Genomic DNA, 9,283 nt, shown 5'->3' with positions numbered 1-9,283 from the left:
ATTAGAGATGTTTTAAATTCTAAAACTTAGTTTTAAATTTTAAAACTTTCCTTTTAATATCCACATTAGAAAAAAAAAGAGTTTGTAAAATTTTATTAGAAGTTTTCTTCTTTTAAAATTTTATAAAAATCTTTTTTCTTTCTTTCCCTTTTAATAAGTGGTCGGCCACCTTGCTTGGTGCCCAAGCAAGGGGCCGGTCAAATAATTAAACATCAACAAATAGTTATTTAATTAATAAATCAATCTAGGATTGATTAATTAAAAGGAAAGAAAAAGAAAAAATTAAAAGGAAATAGGAATGAGTCTAATTTTTTATAAAACTCTTTCCATAATTTTCCGTTGGGAAACTAATATAAAAAGGGGGGAAGGGGAGGCCTTGAAAAACATAACAATTGATATTGTGTTGTTGGAGATCATCAAGTGGCCGACCCCTCTCACTCTCTTCCCTTTGCTCTCTTTTGCTCCTTTGTGATGGTGGTGGCCGAATTCTAGAGAAGGAGGAGAAGCTTTCCAGGTGGTATTCGTCTTGGAAGATCGTCGCCCACACGACGTCCAAGAGGAGGCGAGGGATACGGCAGAATATCTCGAGGTTTTTAGCATACAAGGAAGAGGTATAATTAGTATTTAATTTCCGCATCATACTAGTTAATTTTTCTTTGTATAAATACCAAATACAAGAGGCATTCGATTCTTGTTTTTCGAATTTAATTTCGATGTTGTGTTCTTTTTATTTTTTCCTTGTGATTTGATTGTTCCTTTTGGTTAACCTAGAGTTATATAAGGAAATTAAATATTAACTTTCATTAAAAGGCTTTGTCTAGTCGGTGGTGGTTACTCCCATATCCAAGAAGGCCAAGTGCCTCGCCATGCAGTACTGGAAGCCAATTTTGGAAACTAATATTTAATTGAATTTATAACCTAGGTGATTTGGATCAAACATGTTAAGTTCCGTAGGAGATCCAAATCTAAACCTAAAAGAACATATAAGTTAAACTTGGAATCAAACGTGTTAAGTTCCGCAGGAGATACAAGTTTAACTTAAAAGAACACATGGTAGCTAGGAAAGGTTCAGATCACGTACAAAATTTTTGTACAGTGGAGCCATTGGATTTTCCGAGTAGCAACCAACAATTGGTATCAGAGCTAGGGTTTTGCCTCTGTGTATTTGGTATTAGTTTAATTATGCACATGTCATACATAATTTAGACAGGTTAATAGTAGGATGTGCTAACTTTATGGATGCAGGATCCAACTATTATGGCTTATAGTTATTATGTGTGTGATTGGACCCTTGGACATGTCAAGAGCATTTATTATGTGTCTGTGATTGTATTATAAAATACAGAAGGAGCTGTATTTAGTTTTATTAGGATTTTATTTTTTGATCTAGTTACATGTAAATTCTGTTTATGGAATATAGGATCGATGGATGTAAATTTTTATTTTATGTTCGATCTAGTTCACATGTACATTCCTTCGAGGAATATAGGATTGAAAAATGTAAAATTATATTTATGTCGCGGATCGAATCTTGTAAGGTGTGGAACCTTTTTGAGGACCAGAGACGCAGCTGAACAAGGGGCAAGATGGATGCGACAACTAGACCCAGTGGCAGTGGCCAAAGATGGCAGCAGCTAGGGTTGGCGACACACGGAGGACAGCAATAGATAAAAGCCATAATAGTTGAAAATTAGTTTTTCTATTTATTACTTTTTATGCTGTGACTGTGTGTACTTGTTAGTATGCATGTTTAGTAGGCTAGCATAGTCAAAATTCCTCACTTTAAATAACTAAGTGGGAGAGGGATTTATTTTTAAATAAATTCCACGGTCTCCATTACTGGTTTATAAGTGATGCAACAAGCTTGCGCGTTGGCTCTGAGTGCCTTCTCCATATCGAATGAGCTTGTTTGCGGATCACTAGACCAAACTTCCATTTCGGATGACTATAGGAAATTAATTAAGAGCATGTGATCTTCCCCATCGGAAGGGGCACAATCTTATTAATGGACTTAGTGTCAAGTAATGGTATACACTTAGGCACGTCTAATAGTATCCTCCCCATCGGAGTCACTGCTATTATTTGTGTGACCGAAGGAAACCAACTATTAATTTTATTTGTCAAAAAGTTAGGTTGACAAAATAATAAAATTAATGGGATATACCTTCCTTTTACAAATGTTGAATTTGCACTACAACAAAAACTGCAAACGACAACACCCCTACGACAACGGTTTTAAGAGAAAGCGTTGCGTATTTGCTCAAAGACAACGGTTTTTGCCAAAACCGTTGTCTTTGAACTTTCCATTAAATATAAAAGACAACGGTTTTGGCAAAACTGTTGTCATTGAGCAATTTTTTTTTAAAACGACAACACTTTTTACAACGGTTTTATAAACCGTTGTCTTTATCCGCGTTTTTAGTGGCTACGACAACAGTTTTGAAAAAACCGTTGTAATTGAATTTGGTCATTTCCCCCTTCGCTTTTTTCCTTTCCCTCGCTGTTTTCTTTTCGGCGCCGTGTTTTCGCGTTCCCAAACCTAAGCCATTTATCTTTCCCTCTCCTCATACAACGTTGTGCTCCTTCTCGTTTCCTGGTGAGCGGAGGCGTTCTCCAATGGGCTGTCGAAGATCCAGACGCACAAGAGGGAGAAACCGGAGAACGCCGCAGATTCCTTGAGCTGCAGATTCCTTGAGTCGTCTCTCGATTCTGAAGAAATCGCAGTTTAGTGGCGCTGGCTTCTTCGATCCTTTTTCCTTCGCTTCTGGATCTGCTCCGGTAAGCAGTTTGTTCCTCCGCCTTCGGATTCATAGTTTGCTTCTCATGGATCTGCGTTATTTCTGTATCGGCCGTGTAAGAATGTGTTTTCCTCCTTCAAATCTCTGTTAATTTTTCCAAATCGATGTTCAATCGCTTCGGAATTTGTCATGCAACCATATGATGAATCGCTCGGGAGTTTTGTGTTGTTTTATTGGGTTCATTGGATCCGGAGAGTTCGTTGCTTTACTTCGTGGAGTGTTTTCGATCTGGAGATTACTATATTGTTTTTTATATATAAAAAAAGTGTATTTTGAAGTGATTACCAGAGGCGGCGATACTAACTGATCCATTGTCTCGTGCTTTTAGGGTAGAATTGCAATCGATTCCTGGAAGCCTATGGGTGGTTGGAGCTCACAGCTCCTCTTGTTATATCTGGCTGTTCTTTGCTCTGCGAATTATGTTTTATGTGGGAGTACAAGTCCATACGTACGTTCAGAATATCCATCTACCGATATCCCTCTAGATAATGAAGCGTTTGTTATTCCGGAAGGTTTCAACTCCCCGCAGCAGGTATAGCCATGCAAGTGCAATAACAATCATATTTATCAACATACTCATATTTTCTTCATCTTGTTGCTTTTCTGTGGTTTCCATATCTGTCCGATACTCAATCTTCCTAGTTGTATTCAGGTTAGTGTGTTTTGTAGATTTATATTCAACTTACAGGAGATAAATATGTCATGGTAATAGTATCACTCTGTGCGTGATAGAACCGAGATTGATGGAAATAGGGAGCGAGGTATATAATTTTGTGTTGGGGAAGCATAATAAGAATCATTCACATAAGTATGTTTACTATCTCATGTGTGGAACAAAAATGTTAACCTGGATCTATAGCATTTCAAACTATGCATTTTGAGCATGGGATTTAAAACAGAGATAGACTACCTTATTCCACTGTCTTCTTCGAAGGTGGTGGAAATTGCTTAGAGATGCTAGAACTACATTTTCATGTAAAGCTCATCTTCCAACAAGGTAAATTCATTTCTCTAGCATATCAGCAAGATTTGCCTGCAAAATCTTGAAATTTTGTTACACTTCACCCTCTCACACTTATCCATTCAGAAACTTTGATCTTTATATTTATATGTATAGTGTTGTCGAGCTCCATTCTATTTTAGTTTTCATAGAATTGTCTCTCAATAAAGTGGAAACATCGCATTTGATCTAATGCGACATGCAACTGAACTTGTCCATTATTCATTTTTTTCCGAATTTAGGTGCTACTTGCTAGATAGTGGCACAAGCATCATCCCTGTTTCTATGCTTTTCTGAACTTGTAGTATTTTGACGTGCCTTATGACATATATTTGCACATCTGAATTTACATAAATATGATATGACTGACTTGGCACAGAATATGCTAATGTTCTAGACAAATTTCATTGTCTGCAAAAGGGAGATGTTTTTATATGTTCTGATTATTAATCTGTTCTCCTCCGTGATGTAGAATCAAGCAAGAATGGCAATTGGCACTTGTCAATGTCCTTACTGCAATGACTTGTAATGGAATAATTGTTTGGTCCCTTGCACCTTGTCGTTCATATGGGAATACATTCCGCTTTGACTTGGAAAATACAATTCAGAAACTTCCCAATAATATTTTTGAGAATAGCTATCCTATGAGAGAATTTGACTTGCAGAAGAGAATTTACTCTTTCTTCTACAAAGCAGCAGAATTTTCTTTACTGGGACTAGCTGCAGGGACAATTCAAGGTGCTATAACAAAAGATTTTGCTGCCAAGAAGGAGGGAAGGTTAGTGTTTTCTATTTTTCCCCCTTTTATTGTGAATAACTCTTTGAAGATAATTTAATTATATGGTTTCTTAACTCAATTTTATGGTAGGTTATCAGTGACAATTCCTTCTGCAAGTAGCAATGCTCTTGGTTATGGTGCTTTTTAGGATTATATGCAAACATGCGCTATCAACTTTTAAATGGGATTGATAGAACTATGCTCAACCACTTCGATGTTCTTGGAGTTGCAATCTTCTTTAGTACAACATTGAGGTATTCCTATCTGGCTGATGCACTTGATTTTTTTTTTTTTTGTGAACTTCTAAGTTTTTTCTATATAGTATCTTAAAGTGCTAGTAGTATGTTTTATTTTAATGATACCATTACAACTTGCTAATGGATGCTTGCACATTACTTAACATTACCATAGTTCTCTTTGTTTAGTCTTTTTCGATAGGTGTTCTCTATGTTTCCAATAGCTAATTTATGGTCTTGACATCATCACTCTGGTTTTATTTGTTATTTTTTCCTTGATTTATCCAAGTTAAGCAACTGCAGTTTCATAATAATTATATATCAATTGTTGAAATTATCGGTAATTGGATCTACATCAGTTTGGAAACTTTCTATATGCAGATCATGTTGGTATATTTGAGCCAAATGATGCCATCACATTGGAATGTTTTTTCTCTAAGAAATCCTTTTTTCCTTCTACTAAATTTCTAAATATCTTTCCTTTCCCTTTTTTTTTTCTTGATGAAGTTTTGATCCGCCCAAAGAGGTTTACTGGTTATACAAGACTTGCCATTGTTGTTGTTGCTGTTGTTATTGAAATTCTGGTCCGATTTACAACTAGAATACGTAATGCACTATTGCCTTGGGCTGAAACGGATCTCTTTTGCTTCACAATTTACAATGCTGGCCAGTTTCCATGTAATCGATACACACACTACATGACTACCTCCACCAGCATTGATCTTAATCTTGATAGGAAAGAAATGGTCATCCTTGGCACACAGTATGCCGGGGAGATGAAGAAGGTTTGTTCGGTGTGATGCACTATCTAATGCCTAAAAGAAACATTCTCTCCCTGCACTCTAGCAACAATATGGGCAAAGATGGTGATGTTGCCCTCTTCTTTGGACTATCAGGTAAGTGTTGGTCACACTACTTCCACATTCTTCCATTCTTTGGATTCAGCAAAATCACAACTTGTTGCTCATTTTCTTCTCAAAATTTAAACTTTATTTTCCTAATTGTTGTGAATTTGGATCCCAGTACTGTTATCCAGGTATATGGCTAACAAATTTGACAAGGGCAAGGTATGAAGTGAGGGAGAAGACATGCACGAGGAAGGTATCCATTTCCGTCCACTTGCTTCCATTCTTCTAAATCTCATGCTCTGATATTTGTTTCATCTTAATTTTCAACATTTTCTACCTTTTTTGATTGCTTTCACTGCTGTTGTGCTGCATGATAGTATTCAACCATTTTCTTCTATTATTAATTTTGACAATATTCCTTGGTTTTCCTTCATTGTTGCATGTCTTTAATGCAGCATGTCTTTGTTGGCCCTTTCGAGCGGGTCCACGTATGTTATGTTCCATTGGTGCAGTGGCTCGCTCTCCACTTATTGTTCATTTTTCCCCTCTTGATCACCTTGAAATATCTATATCTATTCTAGCAATTACATCGGTATTATATTTTCTATTGAGAAACATTTATTTAGTATCTTTTTATTGGTTTTGAACAGAAGAAGAAGAGGCGAAGAGGGTTGAAGGGAATGGAGAGTATGGACTCGGATTCAAAGTGAAGGGGAATAAGAAGGGACAATTTCGTTTGTTTTTTTCTCCCTTTTTTCTTTGATGTAGTTTTTTTTTCTTCTGAATTTGGATTTTAATGTGAGTAGTTGTCAATGGTAATATTTGACATATTCTCAATTTTCTCAAATAATTTATTTTATTTGACTTTGCTTCTTTATTACTGATTTTTTTTACTAATATAATCTGGGTTTGTTAACAGTTCATGAAAACAATTTACTCCAACGAAGAAATTGACGAAGTGCGATCCGAATGAGCGGATTGCGTACTAGACTATATTCATTACTAGGTATAAATTACTAGACTTCAAAAGATGGTTGAACACTTTATTTGTGACTCCATGACTTATTGATTTTGATTCCTTAGTGCTAATAATTTGTTTGTTCACAGCTAGCTATCTCCTTTGCTCAATACTTCATTCTTGCATTTCTACCATGAGCAGAATTAGCTGACATTTCCCTTATTTATTGCCTCTCTTTGTGGTCCAAAATTAATAATGGCTGGGTTGTGTGAGTAGCTTATTTAGTTGTTTTCGAATTATGCAAGGACTGACAATGTGGAAGTTATCTCTTTGTGAATTGTTAGATGATGACCTTTTTGTATCTTATGAGTTGCTCTACAAATTTCTTGTTTGTACTCTCCTTATGGTTTTCATCTATATGCCATGACTTAATCTTGTTTTTCCTCCTATAATTTATTATTTTTTCTTGTTTGTACTCTCCTTATGTCAATTTGCAGCTCCTGGCAACTTGTTACTTCCAAAATGGAAAAGCATATTATGCCTACCAGGTCTTAAAGGTAATGCAGTCTAGAAAATGGCACAGAAAATTGCATGAATATTTTGTTTCAAGATGTTAATGGATGTAATGCGCTTTGCATGGATTCTATTGATCTTGGATGATAGTTCACTTAAATAATGTTAGCTGCATGTAGTGCTAATTATTTAATAAACTATGCTAAGCTAGGTATCACTGCTCCTAGTAGATTCCATGTACTGTTATTCTCTAATAAACACCTCTTTTTGTTTCCTTCATTTGGTTTGATTTTGCCTTCTATGCACTACAGATTGGTTAATTACATTCTCCTTTTGGAATTCTGGAATTTGATAAGTTTTGTTAAATTTTCTCTTGCAGGTCGGGCAATTCGTGAGGCTTGAGTTTTTTTGATGCAAGAAGTGAGTTTTGTTAGGATGTAGCTTGCCTTGCTAATTTGTAAATTAAAAGCCATATGGAGAACATCAAATGGAAAACATGTAATTTAATGTATATGGAGAGTAATGGAAAACATGTGTATTTTGATGAGTAACAACTCATTTTGTATATTTTTGTATATGTGGCTACAAGATGAATTATATACGAATGTTTATTTTGGATTTAATGTAGTAAATATTTAGTTTTGCATTGGTGGTTTGCTTATAGTAAAATAAGATTGGTTGTTTGGTATTAATGAACATTAAAGACAACAGTTAAAAATGTTGTAAAAATCAGGTAAACCACAACGAAATTTTTTTGTAAAAAGTGATAAAAGACAACGATTTTATCCGTTGTAAAATATATTAAAACTGTTGTAAAAAAAATAAAACGTGTCAAATATTCTCTACCACAACAGTTTATATCCGTTGTAAAAAATGTCTACCACAACGGTTTATTTCTGTTGTTAAAATTATCTACCACAACGGTTTTAAAACGTTGTCGTATCCTTCGTAGCCAAATTTTGGGCATATAAATAACAACGGATAAAAACCGTTGTCAAATGTCTACAAAGACAACGGATTCAAAACCGTTGTCGTAGGGCAATACATTCTACAACACCCTCAGTTACAACGGTTTTTTGACCCTACGACAACAGATAATATCCGTTGTCGTTTGCTGTTTTTGTTGTAGTGTTGTATACGTCCACACTATCGTGGCATACAAAATTCACGGTGTTTTAAGGTGTTGGTTAATTTAAAATAGTATTGTTTGAGGAATCAATATTATTCTAAATTTAGAGTTCTGACCAAAATTTATTTTGTGATTCTTAGGATGACTTTCAACCCACTGGCCATTATTCTAAAAGAAAACAGACTTACTGGTCCTAACTACATAGATTGGAAAAGGAACCTGGACATTGTTTTAACTGCTGAGGGCTATAAGTTTGTAATGTCAGAGGAATGCTCAGAAACACCTAGCAATGATTCTACCCCAGAGGAGATTCAATATCATAGTAAATGGGTAAAAGCTGATGAGATGGCGCGGTGTTACATCTTGGCTTCGATGTCAAATGTATTGCAACATCAGTATCAGGACTTACCAATAGCCTATGATATAATGAACAATCTCAAGAAACTCTTCGGACATCAGAATCGGGCTGCTAGGCAAGAGGCAATGAGAAAACTGATGACAGCCACCATGACTGAGGGGACTCCCGTGAGAGATCATATTCTCAAGATGATGTCTTACTTAAACGAAATACAAATCCTTGGAGGAGAAATTGATGGGGAAACCCAGATTGATATGATCCTCCAAACACTACCTAGAAGTTTTGAGCAATTCCGCCTGAATTACAATATGAATAAAAGGATGTATTCATTGGCGAAACTTCTGACAGAACTTCAGGCAGCCGAAGGGTTGTTTCGTCAACATTCTCAAATTCACTATGCTGAAAATGGTTCTACTTCTAAGCCGAAAGGCAAGAAGAAGAAGAAACAAAATGGCTCAGTAAAGAAGGTGAATAAACCTCAAGGTGCAGGACAAAAAGCTGGAATAAAGAAGCCGAAGGGGAAGTGCTTTATTTGCAAGCAGACTGGACATTGGAAGATGGACTGTCCTAGTAGGAAACAGAACAATAAAGGTATATCTCATACTCTAGTAGTTGAAACATGTTTAGAGGTGTTATCTACCAGCACCTGGTGTGTAGATACAGGA

At 35.8% G+C, this 9,283-nt stretch overlaps 1 protein-coding gene and 1 long non-coding RNA gene across 3 annotated transcripts; both read left to right on the top strand.

Moving 5' to 3' along the window:
* The first annotated feature begins 2,706 nt into the window (after nt 1–2,706).
* On the top strand, nt 2,707–4,849 carry LOC122049122 (protein RETICULATA-RELATED 1, chloroplastic-like). Of its 2 annotated transcripts, XR_006130839.1 has the most exons (3): nt 2,707–2,778; nt 3,127–4,576; nt 4,667–4,849. XR_006130839.1 is itself a non-coding variant. In XM_042610574.1 (2 exons), the coding sequence occupies exons 1-2, from the start codon at nt 4,317–4,319 to the stop codon at nt 4,722–4,724; spliced, it is 318 nt and encodes a 105-aa protein (XP_042466508.1). In that variant the 5' UTR covers nt 3,104–4,316; the 3' UTR covers nt 4,725–4,849. The 2 variants fall into 2 exon arrangements, 1 of the variants encoding a protein (XP_042466508.1); XM_042610574.1 differs by lacking the exon at nt 2,707–2,778 and having other exon boundaries at nt 3,104–4,576.
* Nucleotides 4,850–5,439: 590 nt separating this feature from the next.
* Nucleotides 5,440–6,429, top strand: LOC122049121. The gene is made up of 3 exons (XR_006130838.1): nt 5,440–5,708; nt 5,836–5,913; nt 6,311–6,429. It is a non-coding gene; the product is annotated as an uncharacterized LOC122049121 (long non-coding RNA).
* The last annotated feature ends 2,854 nt before the right edge of the window (nt 6,430–9,283 follow it).

This window comes from Zingiber officinale, chromosome 2B (genome assembly GCF_018446385.1).
Source record: "Zingiber officinale cultivar Zhangliang chromosome 2B, Zo_v1.1, whole genome shotgun sequence".
Taxonomy (NCBI): Eukaryota; Viridiplantae; Streptophyta; class Magnoliopsida; order Zingiberales; family Zingiberaceae; genus Zingiber; species Zingiber officinale.
Note: the sequence above shows the minus strand (reverse complement) of the source record. Positions and strands in the feature narration are given on the sequence as shown.

Coding starts and splice junctions, on each gene's coding strand:
- LOC122049122 (XM_042610574.1), top strand. CDS start 4,317: ATGACTTGTAATGGAATAATTGTTTGGTCCCTTGCACCTTGTCGTTCA. Junction 4,577..4,666: donor GCTGCCAAGAAGGAGGGAAG/GTTAGTGTTTTC, acceptor ATTTTATGGTAG/GTTATCAGTGACAATTCCTT.